A 22,174-nucleotide genomic window follows, 5' to 3' on the forward strand; every position below is an offset into this window, starting at 1 on the left:
TAATAATAACAATTCTTGCATAGAAGTGTGTGCGTGCGTTTGTATATAAAAAGGCTACTGTTCCACCAGAAACTACCCATCAAACTTTGAATACGACGATACTGGTACCTCTCGATATTGGTACAAATGTAAAAACGAGATATCGTACTGTTTTTGTTTGACCAAACGGAGAGAGAATGTAGAGGCTCTTCCTATGGTGATAATACAATTGTCCGGGTGAAAAGAATTGGCCTTGACCGCGATATAGCAATTGAATCTTACGAAAAACCAAAAATGAAAGTTCAAGAAAACATGAAAAAGCATGTTTTATAGAGTTAATAAAGTTTTAAATAAACATCATTTAGCGTGGGCATAGGCTATACGGTATATGATAATGTCCTTGACTGCCTTGTATGGCTCAGTGGTAGTGCGCATGGATTTAAAACTTGCGGTTGCAATCTCCGTGAGTTCAAATCCATCAGAATGCAGAATTTCAAGACCAAGATTTTAATAGCTATAGCTGAACATACACAGACACACAAACTCCGAAAAATATATATACATGTATATATAGATTATGCACACAAAGACATGAAAAAGTGTAAATTGCTTGACATTTAGATAAGTTTTATATTGCCCATTTAACCTACTACAGGTTTGACTCTGGGTCGCCGAGATGTGTTCAGAAGTTGATCTTGTGGTTACTCTTTTATATCTATTGTTTGATAAACCTAGTTTTCACTTTTCCAGTAATTATAGAGAACATTTCATCAAGCGATTGTGATGTATTTTCGTATAACTTTTTGCTTTAGGAGTTGGGAGTGCTTTCCATGGATAGCAGGATACACACTATAGATGTTTGTAATTTTCAAACGGTAGGTCTTTATTTTCAGACTTAATTCGATGTTACTTTATGTATACCTAACGCACGTGCATTATAGCAGATTGTATATTGTGTGTTAGACGGCGAGTGAACAGCTGCAGTACTCTAGGGAGACAGTGTGCTTAGCGTATGACTACTCTAAGCAAGTCTATGCTGTTGGGTCGCAGTCTCATGTAACTCTTATGGACCGAGACTTAAAGCCTGTGCTCAACATAGAAGCACTCAAAAAAGGTTGCGGTAAGTGTACTCTCTTTACAGACTCCAATAATGTGTGGCTAAAAAACCTTCCTAGCATTTTACCAGGCATCTGTTGTACATTTTTCTGCATTCGTCTAGTTTTTTTGGTAGGTAATCGAGTGAGTAACAGGCATGTGTGTTTACAGGCATCCGATCTCTCTCCTTTAATGAAAACATTGTGACCATTGGAACTGGTGTGGGCAGTGTCCTTTTCTATGACATGAATGCTGGTAAATACCTACACTGTACATGCGGACACATCTGCGAGCTGAATACCGGTGATGGCTATTTGGTAGGCGCTTCTTCATTCTGTAGCCTGCCTTTCTTTCTTCTGCGTTCTACCCTCAGTAGATGAATTATGCCTCATTTAACCGAAGAGTGAAGCATACTATCATATAAATGCACTTCTATTCATTTTTGATCATCTTCTGTTTAGGTCTATAATAGTTGTGTTAGGCAGTTCATTTTGTAGAATTTTTGTGTTCGGGAAGTTGTGTGCAAGCCAAATGTACAGAAGTGCATGTCTAATGAACTGATGTAGTGGCTAGCAAGTGTTAACTGCTGCAATGTACCATTGCGTATTCTTCAGCTCCTTGATTCCTGGCGAGACAACCTCTCTGCCAGTGAACGTCATAATGCCATATACACGCACTGCTACGATGACACAGGATCTAGACTGTTTACAGCTGGTGGGCCTCTTCCTGCAAACCTCATTGGCAATTATGCTGGAATATGGCAATGAAGGAGGATGGCTCATTGTAGGTTGGCTGGACCAGGTGTTAAGAGAGATTTTTTATGGAAAAACGAACAGTTGAACCGTCATACGAATTTGTGCAAATTTTACTGTTACTAGAATTTTTATACTGCTGTATCGTTATAAAACTTACCAGAAACCTAGTCTACTCATGACAAGCTTAACGACAATGTATTTGCTCTCATCCATTATTTTTTTCTGTTTTATTGTCACTACATTAAATGGCACATGTACATACAGTATCAGTAGTAGGTCCGTTTGTTCATTTCCATTAACCTTTCCCAAAGAATTACATAGCAAAGCATGAGCAGCCTTAAATACTTCAGGTGAAGTTACTAAATAACAGATTTATTTTAAAATAAATTGCTTACATGTTATCTATTTAGCAAGTCAACTCATGATTTTTAAGGTATTTCTGCCAGAGTTCAGATGAAGGCTCAGTAGGTGTAACCCATCCTTGAGGAATTCGAGTGGCTTCAGCTACATGCTCAGGAACAAGGAACCTATCCCATTCTCCCCTGAAAGAATTAGTTTCATGTGGTCATAGAACATTAATCTGATTATCCTGCAAGCTATTATATCAGTTGGTTAATAGATAAAGATACATGAACATTAAAAGTCGCATCCTCAAAAAGTCGTACCTGATTTGCAGAAATGTATCTAAACTTTCTTCTGCTTGCGTGTAGTAATCATGGAAAGCTTTTAGTTCTTCAGGCACCACTAAAATATTTAGAAACTAGTTGTCAAGATTTGCAAATGTAATATTACATTGCCAGTTGAATAGCTGGTTGTGTGCTGACAGACACTGACAAATATCAAGTAATTATTAACCTTGAGACCCAAATAACCATAGTTCCCGGCCCTTCTCGAGTCTGTCATGTTGCCTCTGCCGTCGCACCCTTGCTATCCTCGCCTCTTTAGCCAGCGTTTCCTCCTGCTCTATCTCCAACATTACCTACAGAATTAGAAGATGGGTCGGTATGTAACCCGTACATCCTTTTATGACGCATGCCGTTTTACTAGAGTCACAAATGAAAACGATATTCGGAATGTGATTTTAAAAATAATGCCACCTCTGGTGTGTAATCACCTTCAAGGCCTTCTCCTCTTTCTTGTACAATTCCAGGCGTTCATCGAGTAGTTTGTTTAGTGCTGCCATCTTATCAACGAAGGTTTCGCTAGTGTCACCGTCATCTGATTGCCCTGAAACATTTTTATTCTTAGCTGCATCAAGAACAATCTACAGTTTTAATCTTTACCAATCAAAACAGAAATGTGGAACATTAGACAGCGGAGGTCTCACTATGGCTCAAGAGGTCTCATTACGCTACTAAAGGATGCCCAGCATGAAGTCGGAGAGGATATGCTATATTGTTAATATAAGAACAGCAAAGAGTTAAGGTTACTTGCATTGATCAGTCGCTTGAGCTCCCAGTTTTGAAATATTAAATTATAGGAGACTGATAGGAATAACCATGATAGCAATTACAACAGACATTTTTCAATATAACCTGGGTATCAGTGCTAGCAACTGAGTTTCCTAGATTATGTGTAAGAGGAATCTTTGTCAAAAAATAAGGATCGTAGGCACAGCTCCGATTCTGATGCAACACTAATCTACATGTATAGATATAAAAACTGTTTCCTCACTCTCTGTTCACCAAAGTGGTAATATCTACTTGAGCACTGGCATTTCATCTGAGACCTGGGAGTTTTAGCACTTGCCTCAAGATATTAGCCGTTTCCAAAAACTCACTTGTCTACAACTCTATTGTGTTAATTGTTGCTGGTGTTTGGGCCACATTTGATGTGCAAATGTTATTACATGCAATGCTCCAATGACAACCAGAAATGCAGTTGCTCTTACATGCCAAAACCTTTCAATGTTCTCTTTGAGTAGGTGATATTTTTCCACTAATTCCTTTTCTTTGCTGGCCACGTTATAGCCATTGTGTACTGCTATACTTATTATAATAGCCTGCTTTGTACATACATGTATATAGTAAACTACCCGAGTAATAACGTTCAACATAACTGTTCAAAGTAATAACTGTAATAACTGTTCAAAGTAAAACTTTGAACAGAAACTTTATTTTTATTCAACATATACAAATTTTAACATTCCAGCTTATGAACTTCATTTCATGAGAAATGTGTTTCTTGTGCAGTTCAAATGAATAAAAAAAATAAAACAACTGTAAAGGTTTTCAAACTTTTTCAAATAACTAACTTTTAAATTTCATACCATGAAAGAAGTGTTTTGTTGAAATAATTTAGGAGGAGAAAGAAAACTGTAAAGGTGTTGAAATGTAAAATCATTAGCAAGTAATGGCTAAATATAGTCTGTTTTGCTATGATTACAATAAAAAATTATTTAGTATACAATTATATGATTTTAGTTCGTTTCAGTGTTGGCATCATAAGGCAACAATATCATATAGATGTATATAGTGGTATAGAAACCAATAGTAATTATCTAATGCAATTACCTCCTGGTAAAAATCATCATCGTTAATATTGAGTAGCAAAACAATATGTTAACCACAGCAACTATAGTTACCTACAATAACTTTAGTGTATTTAGTGGTTATGATCTGCAACAAAATGTAATATAACAATGTACTACGTGCAGTACGTACCATGGAGAGTTCTTACCATTGAGACAGACGTGTAGCATAAACCCTGAATCTAACTTAAATGAATTTAGCTTACTAAACACATACTTAAAGACAGTTTTTGTATGTACTTTATTAAACTTCCAACTTTTAACTAAATTTTAACGCTTATCTGTTTGTGAATCTGTTTTTACCATAGCGAATAACGCTGAACTGCGATAGCGAGCAACGTATATCTACTTCCGGCGTTGTGGAAGGTATTTCAGTGAATAGCATACGAACATTTTTGTTATTTCATCCTAATTAATACAAGTCGCCAAATTTTAAATTCGAGAGAAACCTTTGTTGATATCGTATGGCAGAAAACAAATTCCCCCTAGTATGGCGGGGATGAAAAAGCATGGGTTCCCAGATCAAATCCAGCATGAAGCGGATGTTTCATTCCTAAATTTTAATAGCTATAGCTTGACACACCGATTCACTGAATTACAGAAAACACAATAAACTGAGATTTGTATGTATGTTGGTATGATGTTTATACCATATATACACTGTATAGATAGTATGTATATACAGTGTACAATGTATATACGATATACATGTATATAGTATATATATACTGTGCATATACCGTATAAACTGTATGCACATGTATATACGGTATATACATGTACATGTGTATAGTCCATCAAAATCGAAGCTTTGCCTATGATATTAATTTTGCTAACTAATGATAGCTCTACACTAAAAATAGAATTTCCGAAGAGCACAATAATAATAATATGAGTAAGAGAAAAAATAGTGAACTGAAGGTCACCACAAAGGTCACCACAAACAGATATATATATATATCTGTTTTGCCCAACTGCGGTCTTCAGCTTATCACCTGGATGCGTGAAATGGATTTGTAGTGAGTATTTTCCTCTTAACTTTATTATGTTATCATATATACTACATGTATATGTACACATACATGTATATTCATGGTCACGCATAAATGGGCTGATTATTGTCAACTTTGAGGCAGTCAAAATCAGCTCCTAAACAACTGCACACTGAGAAAAATACCTTTGTAAAGGATTCGGGGTTGATTAGAGAGGTTTGAGAATCGATTACCATAAAACCTATACTTCAACGCCACCTCTATTTGAACACCACCTCTATTTGACCGCCACTATTTGTCATTCTTAATATTTACGAACCCATAATAGCAAATGATCAATAAAAAAGTGTCCAGAAGACCGTACTAATAATGACTTGATTAAACCAACAAAATTAATTATTTTATTGTTTCTGTTTGTATCGAAGTCCGTTTCCCAACTCCAAGTATTTTATCGTTAAACTTTGAATGCAACGCCATAGAAACTTATTAGTAACTATATCAGTATAATAGTAGTTCCTTGGTCTTGATACTTCGATGTATGTGAAAAATTTTTGCCCTTTTACAATGGAACCTGTACTACTAGATATTTTAAGGCTAAAATTTTGAGGTTATTTTGATAACACACAGTTTTTCTTTAATTGCGTGAGAAGTGTAAACAGCATTGCATAAAAGTTTTGCTATCGGCTAAAAAATTGTTTGAAACACTAATATCGACTACCTCAGCTGTGCAAAAGAGGAGTTGAGGTCAGAAAACGCTGTGGAAGGGCCAGTAGAATATGAAATGGTTTTAAACGAAGGCAAAAATCAGAACACAATTGACCGGGTAATTGATGCTAATATTTTTGTTTTAAAAATGTTAATTTTTTTTAATGTATTATAAATATGGTTTGTTTACATCACTTGTTCTTGAATATATATTTGTAGCATTTGATAAATTATTATTATGTAACTTATAAATTTTCAAATTTATAGCATATTATTTGATAGCATCCTTGCAATTAACCAAACTCGGCTTACAATGGATCGATGCTCCTAACTCCTCTTTTATTGCACGCAAAAAGCCAATTTTGACTGCAAACTGTAGCAAACATATCAATGAGTGCAAGGAACTTTTATGCAACATTGTTAAATATAATTATGAAATGAAAATATGCCTTAGACCACATATTTAGAACAAAATAGAAAACTTGAAAACTCCAACAATATTCAACGCAGACTATATGATCATAGTTAATTGCAAGCAATAAATATCAGCTGGTAGAGAAATGTGTCAGCTTTCTCGGGCTTATTTATTTAAAGATCTACGACAAGTTGGAGCCAAGTTATAGTAGATTTATTCGACATTCATTTCGCTCGTAAAAGGGTTAAATTTATCTTCAGAAAATTTTGAGGTGTTTGAAAAATATTACTCAATCTTTAATTCAAACGGCATCTCTACTAAAGCGCCACTATAAGAGAAGGGTTGAAAAATGGAGCACCATGGCGTTCAAATAAAGGTTTTACGGTTAAGAATGGTTAAGCACAGCTGCTAGATATAAAACCAATGATTAAAGGGCTACTAAAGATTTACATGCACACTTTTTCGTAGGCGTATCGACCTGAGCTTAGTCCAAGATACTATCAGCTCCTTATGGCGCACCACATCAGCAATTTTATGACGAACATCAGCCATTGACTCGTCAGCAGCCTTCTTCATTTCCTCCGTCTAAAGGAAAACATAGTAAATGGTGTCAATATATTGACAATACTATCACAGATTAACTGTTTCTTGCTTAAGAGGAAAAATATGGACAGCTGACAGATTAAACATGACAAAGCATCAGTGATGTTTCCTGCTCCAACATAAATCAGCAGCATCATTATGAAACCATACAGAACTTAAGTATGTCCAGAAGGAGGAAACGCTGAGACCATACCCGCTTGGTTTCCTGAAGACCATCAAACCATGTTTCTATCTCCTTGTGCTGATTTGCCTTATGTTCCTCTTCTAGCCGTCTTTGTTCCCACAGTCTCTGCTGCGTATTGAGGCGACGTAACTACAAAATAACTATATGTATATGGTAACTGATAAACTGCTAACGGATTTGGACATCATGATGGAAACACATCGAATTGAACTGAGCAGACATTACTGACTTTTCCTATTAAAAGTAAACTGACAGCTTTGTGAAATAATATGTATTTATAACAATATAACCATGATACTTTGTTTTTTAGCTTTGAGTTTGATGTTAGAAGAACAAATATCAGTTTTAGAGACGAAAACACTTGCGGGGCAAGCTTCAAGCTGTGATATGAAGTCATTGTTTTGTTAAAACACAGATGTATGAATTACAATCTCAATGCCAACGATTAACCAATGCATGAATGCAAGGCAAAAGCAGTTCTGTTGGCTGCCATTCTAACGTATTTTTCCCATACAAATGCTACACTCACATTTTGGTTATGCATTATGGCAAATATAACGCAAGGTCAAGGCAGTTTGCAGAGGTATTGAAAAACTCCGTGTTGTATTTATATGTACCGCATTAATTTTAGTTTCAATTTAACTTGTTTAACTAGTTTAATTTAACGAATTTAATTTAATTTTGGAATTACACCAATTGGCTTGCGTGTCTCATTTTGTGAAGTGTGCTAGCAAAAAATTCTTCTTTTACATGAATTGGAAATTTAAAAAAAATGTCCGTAAAACTTTGATATTCTCGGAAGTCATCTACTTAAAACCTACTAACGCATGCTCTGTTTTCATGAATAAAGATTTTGAACAGACAAGTTGTAGATAATCCAGTCAAAAACTAGTGATTTTAATCTATATATAATAAATCTCAGTGTTTGTTGGTCTGTCGTCTATCACGAGTGTGTCCAGTTATAGCGATTAAGACCTAGGAACAAAAAAGCAATTTAGCACTGTATTAAAACTTGGGAGTCCCCTTGCAGACTCGCGAGCTATTTACTAGTCCACACGGCCTACTTGCCAAACTATGGAACATTTGTGCACATACTTATTACACCTGCCAATTTTCAATGGCAATTGGTTAAAATCTCACGCTTCATTTAGCACGCTTGAACTAATTTATTACAAAAAAAACTGCTAAAACAAATATATGTGCCCAGACTTCCCTAAAATGCTATAAACATGTACACATAGCATAAACTTTATTAAACTTGTAGCACACACAGAAATAAACAATCACCTTAATTTAAAAGTTAGAATGGTAAATGTTGTATATGTTGATTAAAAATAAATTTTCTGTGCAAAAACCTTTTTATTACCCGTGCAACATCATTCTGGTTATTCACCTAGTAGAATTGAACAGCGCAACAGCTGTTTCCAGACAATATTTTGCACAAATCACGAACCTTTCTATTCATTCTCATGACTTGAACATGCTAATAAAACATAGAATTTGGTTGAAACTACATAAGAATATTATTCTAACCCAATGTGTAATGTTATCTTCTGCTGTTAATCCAATAAAAATTTGCGCTGTCAAGTAACCTTCAAGCCAACATTATCAAAATATTTTGTTCAAGTTTTTATTGAACATTTAGTGTTAGTTGGATAAAAGAGTTCAATTGCTAGTAAATAGACATGGGCTGTATGCATAAACTTAACTATTGTATTAGCAGGTTTAACATCTATAACCCCCTACTCTAGGGCTCATCTGAGAGCAGCTAGGTGCTGAACGTGTCTCATAGCAACAGGGAACATTTACAACAAGAGGTATCAGCATTATAGTCGTAAGTCGGCTTGCCTTGCGTTTCTGAGCAGCAGCTATCTTTGATTTGACAACTTCCTGTGTCCTTCTATCCTCTAATACCTCGAGTAAGCTTTGCATCTCTTTCTACAAAACCCAAAATCACCAGTACACTAAAACATAGCCACAATGCACATCGCTGCACTGCATCATCAATATATAACCAAACGACTGTGCTTGATGTGACCTTGAGCAAAACCCAGTTCTGTTTTTGATAAGCATATTGTAAGCAAGCCACTTTAAATGAGAATATCCCAATGCAGATAAAGTTTTCACAACCTGGGTGTATGTTTCATCACAAAGTACAGCCAACGGTATAACTAACAGGGTTCATTGTCGTTTCTTACATAGTGCTATGGTGTTACATACTTCAATTTCCTCCATTCTGTATGATGATGAATGATCGACGGAAGACAAACAGGTGTGCATGGCGGAAGGGTGGGTCTCTGAAGTTTCACTAGTTGAAACTTCAGGATCTGAGGGCTCTGTTATCGTAGCCTTGTTACTGGAAGAGGCTTTAAATTTCAGCTTGTGAAGGTTCAGTTTGTGTAGGATGATCTTTATGGTGTGTAACTACAAGTATTGAAAAAGAGGTGGAGCACGTTTCCCAGTACCATCTGCCACACCAAACACTCTCTGATAGTAGCAAATCTTGTGTGCTCTCAGACGCATAGGGCCACAGGACCTATTCACAGTTCCAATCCTCATCCAACAGTTTTTTTGTCTTTTACTCTGACAGAGTGAAAGTGGTATAAAATTGAAAGGTCTGTTACTTACCGTTAAGTTGTCAGTGCAGTTCGGTGGCTTGACATGCGAAACATCAGGCCATGATAGCTTACAAGTTTTCATCCACAATTTCACTTTGTCTTGTGCAGTATCTATGTGTAAAGGCAGAGGCTGAACAATTTCCTGCAACAAATTATAATTTTACCAGAAGTTAGTATTACCAACACAAACTTTGACAAGACTGCAGTTTATGAACAGAAATATTACAGGATAAAACAATTAAAATTTTGATACTTAAAACCTACTGTGTTTGAAGATGGAAATGCAGAGGGCAGCAAGGGAACTTGGCCGGTTACCGGTAGTGAAGCAGCGTGGTAATGAAGTTGAGGATGTCCTTGGAAAGCAAATGGTGGAGGCGTGAATGGGGGAGGGAATGGTGGTGGACTTGCAAAGTTTGAAGGATATAACAACCGCTGACTGTTGCTATTACACCACTTAGGAACAAAATCTGACATCTCCAAAAATAAGCCAAAAATCTAAGCAACAGTAAGCTTAGATGAATCCTACAACAACAAAGTAGCAACCGATTTATAAGACTTCGCTTTACCTTATGACTACACTTCAATTGTTCAATTTTGTAGAGTAGGTGAGACCTTACTAAAACTAATTAATCTCTAGCAGAGTGGGTTAAAAAAGAAACAATGATACTAATAATGATGCCTACAGCCAGTTCATCCACATAGTTTTTACATGAAGTTTTACAATCACATTTTGTATTAGTTTTAGCCATAGCTTTAGAAGTTGGATGAACCTTTTGAACGAAGGACAATGCTATACCCATTGCGATCAATTATGCACAAATACTCATCTTTTTACAGTCGCTGGTCTATATGGCAAAGTCTAGCTCTAACGAGAATAAGTGATGCAGCCATTAATCGAGAGTAAACAGAATCCCTTTGGGACTGAATTGCATGAGAGCATAATCTATGACATTAGAAGATGATTTAGTGCAACAAACAGTTATTCATGAGAATGAACTGCATTATAGGCCTGTCTGACCCCTTTCTTAGGATCATACCTGCAGCTACAATTTTGAGAGTATGTTCGCTATCAAAAAGAATGGTGAAAGGTATCAGACTATAAAATGCTATTGGATGTCACTGTCCATGTAAGATATGAAAGAACAGATAACAAGAGCATTCAGGCCTCTTGTTTAACAATTAAAGTAATAACATGTATTAATAAACTAACAGACCTCAAGGTCTAAACAGAATAGAAAATGCAAAATAATTTTTTTTGACATACGTCGTCAAACAAAAATGATAACATCATTATGATAATTTACTATTGTAAAAAACTCCAAAGCAACATAATTATTGTATACCCAAGCATAGACAACATATTCCAGAAGCAGAAGTCATTAAAGAAGATGTATAAGGGAAAGCACAAGTCAGCTTGTCACATTAAAATGCTGTCAGTCCCTGGAGGAGGAACAGCATTCTACCAACATTTCTCAACACAAACATTTAATAGTGCACTATTTCACATAACTAGAGGCCGAAATGAAATGAAAAGAAATCAAATATCTAAGACGCGCAAAATTTGGAGATGTAATTTTACTGAAGTTCCAGCAATGAAAAATTAGAGTGACATGCTAGGAATGAAACATTTAACATTTTCTGGTTATATTCTTTCTTGGTACAATATTTTTCAACTTACTGGTCATAATTGTACATGTATATGGCATGTTTTTGCAATTATGTTTCCTAATTATTTTATTTACATAAAAAGCACTCGCTCTAAAACAATGCAAGAAGAAACTTGCGAGTGTGGTTTGCAGTGTTATTGGAATGCAGTAAGTTGAACTATTAAATACATGTATATGGGAAGTTAGATGTTGTAGTACTTTCAGAGCATCAGACTTTAAAAGCTGTATTTAAGACATCTATGGATAAATCATAATTGAAACTGAGGTGTTTGTATTTATTACTGCAGAGATATGAACTCTAGATAGTACAAAAAAGGTTTTAAAGCAGACGCTATCAGGTGCATTCCTAGAGCTTTACTGAATGATCACTACTAAACTACAGATGAATTAAAAATAAGAGACATTCTCCAACTCTACCGATGATATCAATGCAACTGAATATGTAGAGTGACTGCTTCCAAATTCGACGATGTAAGAAACCTGATGTGAGATGATGACTAGATGATCAAAATCATGAAAACTATTTGATTAGGTTGGTACTTTAATAAGAATGAGCAGCCTCCAATGGTGCACTGTTGAACATCAAGGTGATTTGGTGGTGTTCAAGGTGACCAGTTGACCATTTCACAAGAATGGCACGCTGTATAAGTCGAGTTCTTAATTCTGCCCATAAAACTGCTAAAACTACCTTCGGAGAGCCAAGAAATTTTATTTCAGCCAAAAATGTAAGAGGTGATTCAGAAGACAGCGGAGAAATGTGAAACATCTACAAATGCGCAACAAACTCAGCTAAACCTGTCATGCATGATTCTATTTCAGAGAAGTCATTCACAAAAACTGAAGCTAACATACATGTATGTTACATAAAGGAGTGGCCATATCTGCTCATAGTGGGTTGCACAAGTTACCACATTGAAGTAGAACCTCTACTTGAAGAGACATTACTTACAGTTATTATCTGCAAAAAATATTTTGTTAAACAATGCAAGGCCACTTGTGATTCACTTAAACCATAACTGTCACATACAACTTTTATCGTATTTTCTCGGTAAAACAGACACGCTGATTCCGATTTTGTACTCAAAATAAAGATTGGTCTGCTAATTTTCAGAATAATGAAGGCTTTTTTACAGTATTTTAATATCGGTTTCGAAAACACCCGATCGGCACAACAAGCCCCGCCCATAAATATGGGACGTACGCTAGCCTTTTAGGAATGGAAATTGGGGATGTTTAGTCCGATTTAGAATGATAGAGATGGGTGTATTGAAACCCATTATTATATAAATTCAGCCTTCAAAATAATCTCAGTCTTTTCTGAAAGGTAGATATGCTATTTAACATTGTACATTTAAAAATGAGCTCAAAAAAGCACGATAATAACGCTAGCTTGTAATGAAATCGCGTTTTTTTGAGCTCATTTTTCTCGGCGTTCAGCCTATTAAACATCCTGTAACAAGCTACAAGCAATTTTCAAGTAGATGACCAACAGAATGGCCGGTGTTGTCAGAGTATTAAAGATCCGCTTATAAGCAATGAGAGGTAATGTAGCTGCCTGCCACTTGCCATTAGCCCGGCATATTGCCAATGACTAATTTGAGTACTTTACTAATAAGAGTTAACTACTTGCTCTAACGATTGAGCGCGCATAAAATTACGCTACAGCTCTCCAAGACGTTGCGCAGTAATGGAGAGTGGTAGCGTATTTGCAGCCATATAACGACATATATCGCCTAATGAATCCCTCAAGCTTGTGTGGCTTAATTGATAAGAGATAGAACTGGTGAATGGGAGGGTCTGGGATCAAATCTTCTGCTAAATGGATTTTTCATTCTCAGATTTTAATAGCTATAGCCATTAAAATAACATACTAACATACAGACACACATACAGACACGCAAATTTGCGAAATATACCTTACAGGATGAAATTATTCGCCAAGTTAAATTTCGCGAAAACTGTCTTTTCATGCATATTCGCGGACTAAATTATTCGCGGATGAACACATTTGCAAATAAATTAATCCGTGAAAGCAGCTAGCAATAGAGTAAAACCTACGCAGGCGTATACGACATGTTTAGGTTTCTATTTACCCTAGGACACTTATATTTTGCTAGTATTTAGTTTCGTGAGTAGCATACAGAGTAAAAATTCACTGCAACTTAATTTCGCACCTCTAATTTCGCACCACTAATGCTAGGCGACTAGTTATGAACACCTGGGAGTGTTAAGGGGGCAGTGTAAGCCCACAACAGGTTTTTCTTATGTAGGGCCTCAGCCGGACCTCTCGTGTGAAGTTTTAAATTTTTTTATCGGAAAGTATCAACATTTTTCTATTTTTTGAGATTTGTTTTGTTTTAGGTGATGTGACTGACGAGACGTTTTTAACTTAAAATAGGCAAAACTTGACCGCAATTAAAACGCTCAGAAAAAGACATCTTTTTCTTTTGAGCGTTTTAACAAAGATCAATTTTGCCGACTTTATTTTAAGTTCATACGGAGTTTTTTACGCTTTCGATGGGACATGGCCAAGCGGATGTTTGGTAAAACTTGATATTTTGCAAACCTTTATAAAGGTCGTTAACAAGAATATTTTGCCACTGATGATAATAATAATGACGCCTAAGAACTACTAAAAGTTGATGTTTGTCTCTATGGCTTCGAATAAAGTGATATTCTACAGCGATAAAAACCGTCTCCATAGCCGTTGGGCAAATAACTTTTTGAATAAATGATGTTGAGGTCGGGTTATCTGAAGCAATTTATCATTGCGTGGGAACGGACCAAACAAATCCGTTCGAGTTAACCTTGTGTTTGAGATGAAATGTTACATTTTATCCGAGGGCGAGTTATCCGAGTTTGACTGTACTTAGCCGCGAAAAATTCCTAAAAAGTTAGGACGGCTCAGCCGGCCAGCCGCCCCAGAGAATACGAGCCTGGTTCACCGATAAGAAAAAATTTCAATTTAGGATTAGTTTGTAATTGTGATCCGCAGGTATAATGGTGTGGGCGAGGTCGATAATGCAATTTGATCGCTTGCTGCCATTTGTTTTTTGGACTATCAATGAACAAAGCTATTTAATTTCGTGTTTTCGTTTGTTATGAAAGTTTAGTTTCGCATATGAAATTTTCGCGAGAGGATGACTCCGCGAAAACGCAAAAGTTAGATGAGGCAAATACATAAGTGTCCTAGGGTAGCTGATAAATTTATGTTGATCATGCTAAGCTATAAATTTTTTGCTGCATCCAAAAGTTTTCACGAATGTTTATCGATTTGGAGGCCTTTGGTGAACTAACAATTTTTGGTAAGTTAGTTTTTTCAACGTAAAGAACTGCAGGAGAGATTTTTTCGATGATGATGCCGTGGCGAATAACTTGTGACAACCTTGAATAGTTTTGTTAAGAAGTGTGATGTATTAGCAATGGGCTTAACTCAAAGCCCCGGCGATGATTTTAAAAGTTTGGAACTCAGCTACGTTTACGAACTCTGCCTAACGGCTAGTTTTTAGTTTGAGGTAGTAGTTATTCTTCCTTGTGTTAAAAATAAAAATAGATATTCACGAATTTTAATACTTCGCGGAATTAACTGTACGCGAACTCGCGAATTATTAAATACATCGAATAATTTCATCCTGTAGGGTATATATAAATGTACTGAAGAGAGACTTGGTGAGTCCAAATGAGAGAGCGCTAGATCGCCCAGTGTAGAGTCTTGTATACTTGACAAGCATTCATATGGAGTGCAGAAAACCAATTTTGGAACAACTAATTATGCATTACTAAACTCAAGAGGCAGCAACGAATGTAACATCAGCATAGGCAATTACAACATTGACAACATTACAGCATTTGAAAAAAGGACAGCCTATATCTTCCAAAATGCACTTGATTGTGTAAGCAAGTAAAAAGAAAACTGATACAATTTTTATCAAACAAATTCTACCTAGTGGAATGGAAGAAAATATTGCAGAAATCATGAGATAGTCAAATCAGACAACACAATCAAGGTCAGTCTGCGCAAATGTGTCCCAGCTTTGTCACATGGCCAAATAAAGAAGCCAAATGGTAATCTACAAATGAGAAAGATACAAGGGTGTCGACCAAAGGACAAAGAAATCTTGTGAGGACAAAATAATCCACAACCCCACACAAATTGGGCAAAGTCAAGCCAGATTGAACACTATGTCTGAGAATAGGCCAAGTCTTTCTATACTTCTGCTCCAGTTACACACTCTAGTAAATACGTTAGCTCTGGATGTATCTACTCGCAATCAACAAAAAGTCTACTAACAAAAGGTGCTGTATGAGACTTGAACTTATTACTATAAATTATTACAAACTGAACACACTTGTCTGTGGGAATATTGAACCCTGTTGACAAAAGTTATTTGTTTGAGGCTACAAATAGAAATGACTTTAAAAAGAGGCGACGAGCGGGACAGATGCCGAGCATGGCCGGTACGATAGCATGGTCATGCATGATGACTGAGCTGAGACTTTATTCATCTACATTCACAGCTAAACCTACACGGGTAAGTTGACCATACAGCTTATAGATCCGAGGCTACATAAAAATGAAATAGCTCATTGAAGCAGAGCACAAATAAATATGGCCCTCTCTCACAGCATATTACACACTGACGCGAACGCTGGTAAGCCTTCACCAATCATTAAATACAAACTTTGGTTCTATTATCGTTGCATCACTCTACCTCACCTGATTTAGATTCAAATTAATTATTTTTGATGTGTTATTAAGACCCGCTCATTTGCGCTCAACACGCAAAAGTATTTTTATAATCATGTTATGTATGGTTGTGGAGAAATTATGTTATGCATAACTAATCCGAATTCACACACAACATCAGTGTTGAATTTGCTCGTCATATTATTCTATTTTGACTATGTTTAGTTTGTGCACCTTCGCTTAGCTTGTGAACTAATTTAGTTATTACTGGTTCAGGTACAGTGAAGGTGTTAAGTTATTGTAAGCAATACTAATATCTACCAATCAAAGTTACTTCTTTATTCTATAAGTTCAACCATGAAATACACAACTAACAAAATTCTAAAACAATAATATTAATGACAAACTATTAGAAGAGCTAATAAAATTACATCTTTACTCGAACAGTCGTCTATGCTTGTTAATCAGTCTTGTACAGCTGTGAGTTTCGACAGTCAAATGAGAATCGTGAGAGGCCATACGTAGGGAGTGTCAGCAGTTGAGATAGTGGTGTAGAACAGGCCCAGCTGTAGAAGAAGAAAGAGGCTCCATCGGTAGAGAAGAGAGAGGCTCCTCAGCAGGCAGAGGGGAGAGCGTCCAAGGAGGTTCTCAGGAAAAGAGAAAGATGGAGTTAGAGATGGGGATTGAGATGCTGAGTTATTGGAGCTGTTCTCTTTTATTGATGTCTGGCATGTGGGATGGTTAGCCTGTGGGTGTAGGTTGATTGTTAAGGTTCAATGCTTTCCGTCAGGCATATGAAGATATCTTGTTTGCGTAAGTTTTTAGCCAGTGTACATGATGTGGGCGTGTAGGGTATGGTGCCTTGGTGTCTCGCGTTGCGTGTTCACAACTCGAGTTGTGAACACGCAACGCGAGTTTGTAAAAGTAAAGTGCAATATATTGGTATTACGGTAGCGTAACTGTAGATCTGGTTATATTAACAATGATACATCAATAGGCACCCGTTAGCTAATAGAAATTAAACTATGTATGTGTGTACTGTAAAACCAGAGCTAATGGCGAATTATAGTGTCCCGAGTTTGCAACTCGAGTTATATTTACCATCTTGAGTTTGTAAATGTAACTCGAGTTGTACAACTCGAGTTACACAACTCGAGTTCATCAAAAATCCAGGCCGAGCTCTTTCAACAGCAACTCGAGTTCAACAACTCGGCTTGAGAACATGGAACGCGAAGCACTGTAAGGCGCCATACTAAACAACTCATCATTTCATTTTCTCTAGCTATATTTTTATATGGAATTTTTTGGGTGCTTCATTAAACGTTGTTGACAGAATTTCTATGTTTGTTCATTTTCGGTGTTCATTCAGTTTCTTGTCAGGTTCTAAAAAATGAATTATTTTTTTCATTTGAAAAAGAAGTGGCCTGGCCCCCACATAGATTGTTTTTAGTTTGCTTTTCACATTCTACAACTGTTTTTGTCTTTTTATATTTATATAAATAAATAAGCGCAAATATCGCCAATACATATAATTTAAATATATATTCAAATTATTATTATTAATCAATTATTAACCCCTTTAAGGTTTGAACGACACATAATTCGCCGTGCGTATAGTTAATGCGTTGTCAGGGCGACACATGTGTCAATTCCTGTAGAACGTTTACCGCGTTTGTTTCTATTGATTCATAAGGCATATATAAGCCGTTTATGATGAAGATCGTTGTTGTTGTAGTGATCTACAGAAAACTTTGAATTATACTCGCTGTAATTTATTGCGAATCATCTTGAAAAGTTCGTTTTATTATTATAATTGTAAACAATAACGAGAGATCATTTGCCTAGTTGATGCTTTTTATTGAGGTAGGACTTCCTTCACTTACCTCGATGTTTTTACAACTAGTTGCATTGGAACTACGTTTGTCTTTACGTTGAAATTATTTTTACTATTACCAAAATTATTATGGAAACAAATAGAAGACGTTTTATGACATTTTGATATTTCTTTATATGTGAACACGTAGTTCGATGATATACATGTTTGTATTTGTTTTGTATTATAACAGTTTATAACAATGTTGTATTGTGTGTATTATAACAGTTTTTTAACAATGTTGTTTGAAATTTGAATAAACTGGATAAAACAATTATAATTCCGCAGTATTCATTTGTTGTGAGTTACAAATTAGTGATTATTTGACACAATGATAGCATTCCGATAACCTACCAAAGTGTATTCAGCTACTTCAACACAGCTGGATGGTTTTTTTGTATGTTTATAGCTAGTACAACTAACAAATATCATTGAAATACTTGCAGCCAAAGTCATTAATTATAGTACAAGTATATACAAGACAAAAACGATTATAATTTTGCAACAATCGTTTTTTTTAAATGAAGTATTTTGCTTCTATTGCAGCACTCAGATACTCTACCAAGGCATACTTAGCATCTCCAACACAGCATGATGTTTATCTTCTATGTTTATAGACAGTAAAACTTAAAAAAAATATTGAAATACCTGCAGCCAAAGTAGTGCAAATAGGTATTGAAAATTGCATATTTTCGCAAATAAATTAGCATTTTGGGTATTGTTTTAGAAAAAAAATCAAAGCCCGAAAGGGTTAAATTTTACATAACTTGCGCAAATGCAGTTCTGTGAGTGAGACATCCCGATTACTCACTTTGCTTTTTTACAAACCCGGGTTAGTTTTGCGTAACACAACTCGAGTTCATCAAAAACCCAGGCCGAGTTCTTTGAACAGCAACTCGAGTTGTACAACTCGAGTTGCAAACACGCAACGTGAGGCACTGTAAGGCGCCATATGTAAGGTGGTGACTTACACCTGGTTTCTAGGTCAAGTTTAACAGGGGTGGCAGATCTGTGTGTGACTCATTTGACTCATCTCTAATGTTTCTCTGGTGGCTTTTTTATGATGGTGATTAGTAGGTTTAATTGCTTCCACTTCCCTTTGGCAGTTTTCACAGGCGGTGTTGACGCAGTTTCCATGACTGATTTCTTCCAATTCTGAAGTTTCCAATTTTCTTTTGGCGTTTTCAATTATTGGCTCTTTTGATGTCTTTTAGGCATCTTGCTGTTAAATGGTAAAACTACTGAGTGTAAGGGTGAAACTGTTTTAGAAGTCAATGTCACAGGAAATGAAGAGCTTCCTCTGCAAAGTGCTTGATTGCATCAGCACTAGTAGGTGGAGCACAAGTGATATTGGGAATGGATGCCATTGCTAAACTCGGTGGAGTTAATGTTGATGTTCACAATGGCGTTAAGTTTGGTGGTGAGGTGCCAGTGATAAGTGTTGGCGTAAGACACCAGAGTAGTTTAGAGACTGATGATAAAGATTTCATAGCATGGTTTGATGGTAGTGCATGGTTTGTCAAATGGAAATGGAAAGATGATGAACCGATTTTACAAAATCATTGCTCTGAATACAAGATAAATGATGATGACAGAAAAGAGTTTGATGAAGAAGTGCAACACTGGATAGATGATGAATGGCTGGAGTTATATGATAGCACAGTCCATGGTCATGTAGAGGGGATAATTCCATTGATGGCTGAAAAACAACCGAACAAGCCCAATAAGATTGGCCCTGTTATGGATTACCGTGAACTAAACAATTATATTCACAGTAATCCAGGTGTTGAGACTGCAATTTGCCAAGAAAAACTGCGAGATTGGAGGTTAGGGGGAAGCAAAGCATGTCTGTTAGATTTGAAGAAGGCTTATCTACAAATTCATATAGAGCCCAGTCTGAAAAGATTCCAGGCAGTGAAGTACAGAGGTAAAACGTATGTAATGACACGCATGGGATTCGGTTTGAATGTTGCTCCCAAGATAATGTCCAAGATTATAGATAAAGTGCTCTCATTAGATGAACAGATTTGCAATGGAACTGATCACTACATTGATGACATTTGGGTAAACGAGGAGGTGGTTTAAACTGATGTTGTTAGAGCTCACTTACTAAGGTTTGGACTTGTGGCAAAAGACCCATTGACACTATCAGATACTCGTGTATTGGGTCTTAGAGTAAACAATGCAGAAGATGATCAGTACAACTGGAAGCGAGATGGTGATTTGCCTGTAGTTTCAGAAAAGGTTACAAAAAGAGACCTTTTTTCCATTTGTGGCAAACTAGTTGGACATTACCCAGTTGCTGGATGGTTAAGAGTTGCTTGTAGCTATGTAAAAAGATTGACTAATGACATAGACTGGTCTGAAACAGTTCCTAGTTCTGTGAAATCTTTGTTGGATGAAATATTTCAAAAAAGTACAAGAGCAAGACCCAGTGAGAGGCAAGTGGGATGTCAAGAAGACCTCTCAGTGTACTGTGTAGTCTGACGCCAGCAACTTGGGTCTCAGAGTGTCTCTGGAGGTAGATAGTTACACTGTTGAGGATGCAGTATGGCTACGTAAAGAGGATGATGGTGCTCATATAAATGTTGCTGAGCTAGAAGCTGCATTGAAAGGAATCAACCTAGCGCTAAAATAGAAAATGACAAATGTGCAAGTGATCACAGATTCATCTACTGTTTATGGGTAGATAAGTTCAGCGATAGAAGATACCAAAAGGCCTATGGTTACTGGCCTCAGTGAGTTGATCATTCGACGTAGACTTGGAATTATTGGTCAGCTGATTGATGAATACGGGTTAACACTAATGATCAAACTTGTTCCATCAGGTGAGAACAAGTCGGATGTCCTAACCGGAGTACCAAAGAAATGGCTACAAGTTGTTGCATGCTCAGGGGTTGTACTTTCTAACACAGATGAGATAGAAGACGTAAAGAAAGTTCATCACGACCACCACTTTGGTGTCAGCAAAACCCTGTACTTGGCCCAGAAAAAGCTTGGACGAACAATCAAAAAAGACATAGTTGAGCAAGTAGTGAAAACTTGTTTTATGTGTAACAGTGTAGATCCTCATCCAATCAAATGGGATCACGGTCAGCTAAACGTAGCAAATGTATGGGAGTGCCTTGCATCAGATATTACTCATGTGAACGGTCGACCTTATCTGACTATTATTGATTGTGGGCCTAGCGGGTTTTCTCTTTGGTTCAAAATGGCTAATGAAACATCGGATGTAGTAATCGAACAGTTAGACAATGTGTTTCGAGAACGTGGGCCTCCTAAGGAGTTTCTGAGTGACAATGGCCCATGTTTTACAAGTGCTAGAATGAAAGAGTTTCTGCAGAAATGGAGTGTAGAGCAGATCCCCAGCTGTGCCTATAAACCTACTGGAAATGGAATAATTGAAAGACATCACCTTAGGCTGATGTCTTTCACTACAAGACATGTAGTGTACATGTCACTACAAGACATGTAGTGCTTGTAGGCACTACATGCTTATCTTGTGGTCTGGCTGCATTCCCTGTTGGTATCTTGTTTTCGCAGTATTCCCATACAACAATACTGTTTACATGTCGATAATACATTATCGACTTACCATCGGTATTGTTAAGCCGATCAAAGGGCTTTTATAAGTAAAAAAAACATCTTATATGGTAATTCAGACATATGTCATATTTGTAAAGCAAAATCAATGCAAAAATAAAAGAAAAAACCATGCGCACACGCTACAAATTTGCGTTACAAGTCGAATACCTAAATAGCTGCAATTACGTACTATTACAAATAAAATTTTATTCCAACTGGGTAACTTTTGAACTGGATACGCTGTTCATCTAAAAAAATGCTACATTTCATTGGTTGAATGGTAAATATTTCGCCTACAATTGGATATAACATGTTAGTTCGGCCGGCACGCTTTTAAGGTTATTATCTTGTAAAGATCATACCTATACTGCCATTATTCGTTCTCGCAGTCTACGCTCATCTAATACGATCATCGATTTCAGAAAATCCAGCGTGTGGAAACCACATTGTATAGTGAATCTGCGAAAACCCCTCATCATTTCTGCA

The 22,174-nt window shown here is 36.5% G+C and overlaps 3 protein-coding genes across 4 annotated transcripts in view; 1 reads left to right on the forward strand and 2 right to left on the reverse strand.

Moving 5' to 3' along the window:
- Positions 1 to 2,095, forward strand: part of LOC137397362 (DDB1- and CUL4-associated factor 12-B-like) — a 28,751-nt gene extending 26,656 nt beyond the window's left edge. For both annotated transcript variants that reach the window (XM_068083658.1, XM_068083652.1), the window contains exons 6-9: positions 792 to 854; positions 943 to 1,099; positions 1,246 to 1,391; positions 1,689 to 2,095. In XM_068083658.1, coding sequence (XP_067939759.1) covers positions 792 to 854; positions 943 to 1,099; positions 1,246 to 1,391; positions 1,689 to 1,841 — 519 coding nt within the window. In that variant the 3' untranslated portion in view covers positions 1,842 to 2,095. The remainder of the gene's footprint in view (positions 1 to 791; positions 855 to 942; positions 1,100 to 1,245; positions 1,392 to 1,688) is intronic.
- Positions 2,096 to 2,227: 132 nt separating this feature from the next.
- On the reverse strand, positions 2,228 to 7,395 carry LOC137397370 (programmed cell death protein 7-like). Its single transcript, XM_068083663.1, has 6 exons — positions 7,268 to 7,395; positions 6,930 to 7,056; positions 2,944 to 3,056; positions 2,685 to 2,808; positions 2,495 to 2,573; positions 2,228 to 2,371 (listed from the first exon to the last, which is right to left on the reverse strand). The coding sequence occupies exons 2-6, from the start codon at positions 7,045 to 7,047 to the stop codon at positions 2,236 to 2,238; spliced, it is 570 nt and encodes a 189-aa protein (XP_067939764.1). The 5' UTR covers positions 7,048 to 7,056; positions 7,268 to 7,395; the 3' UTR covers positions 2,228 to 2,235.
- On the reverse strand, positions 7,211 to 10,399 carry LOC137390856 (uncharacterized). Its single transcript, XM_068077196.1, has 5 exons — positions 10,141 to 10,399; positions 9,887 to 10,018; positions 9,479 to 9,682; positions 9,005 to 9,196; positions 7,211 to 7,387 (listed from the first exon to the last, which is right to left on the reverse strand). The coding sequence occupies exons 1-5, from the start codon at positions 10,348 to 10,350 to the stop codon at positions 7,211 to 7,213; spliced, it is 915 nt and encodes a 304-aa protein (XP_067933297.1). The 5' UTR covers positions 10,351 to 10,399.
- Between the last annotated feature and the right edge of the window lie 11,775 nt (positions 10,400 to 22,174).

Source organism: Watersipora subatra, chromosome 1, assembly GCF_963576615.1.
Source record: "Watersipora subatra chromosome 1, tzWatSuba1.1, whole genome shotgun sequence".
NCBI lineage: Eukaryota > Metazoa > Bryozoa > Gymnolaemata > Cheilostomatida > Watersiporidae > Watersipora > Watersipora subatra.

Bases quoted from the DNA above. Each gene is read 5' to 3' on its own strand.
- LOC137397370 (XM_068083663.1), bottom strand. From the start codon at position 7,047: ATGAAGAAGGCTGCTGACGAGTCAATGGCTGATGTTCGTCATAAAATT. The intron at 2,809-2,943 runs GTGATTACACAC...CTAATTCTGTAG, and splicing joins AAGAGGAGAAGGCCTTGAAG to GTAATGTTGGAGATAGAGCA. The intron at 2,574-2,684 runs GTTAATAATTAC...TAAATATTTTAG, and splicing joins ATGGTTATTTGGGTCTCAAG to TGGTGCCTGAAGAACTAAAA.
- LOC137390856 (XM_068077196.1), bottom strand. From the start codon at position 10,350: ATGTCAGATTTTGTTCCTAAGTGGTGTAATAGCAACAGTCAGCGGTTG. The intron at 9,683-9,886 runs GTAAGTAACAGA...CAATACTTGTAG, and splicing joins ACTGCACTGACAACTTAACG to TTACACACCATAAAGATCAT. The intron at 7,388-9,004 runs GTAGGGGGTTAT...GTTATTTTGTAG, and splicing joins GCTCTCAGATGAGCCCTAGA to TTACGTCGCCTCAATACGCA.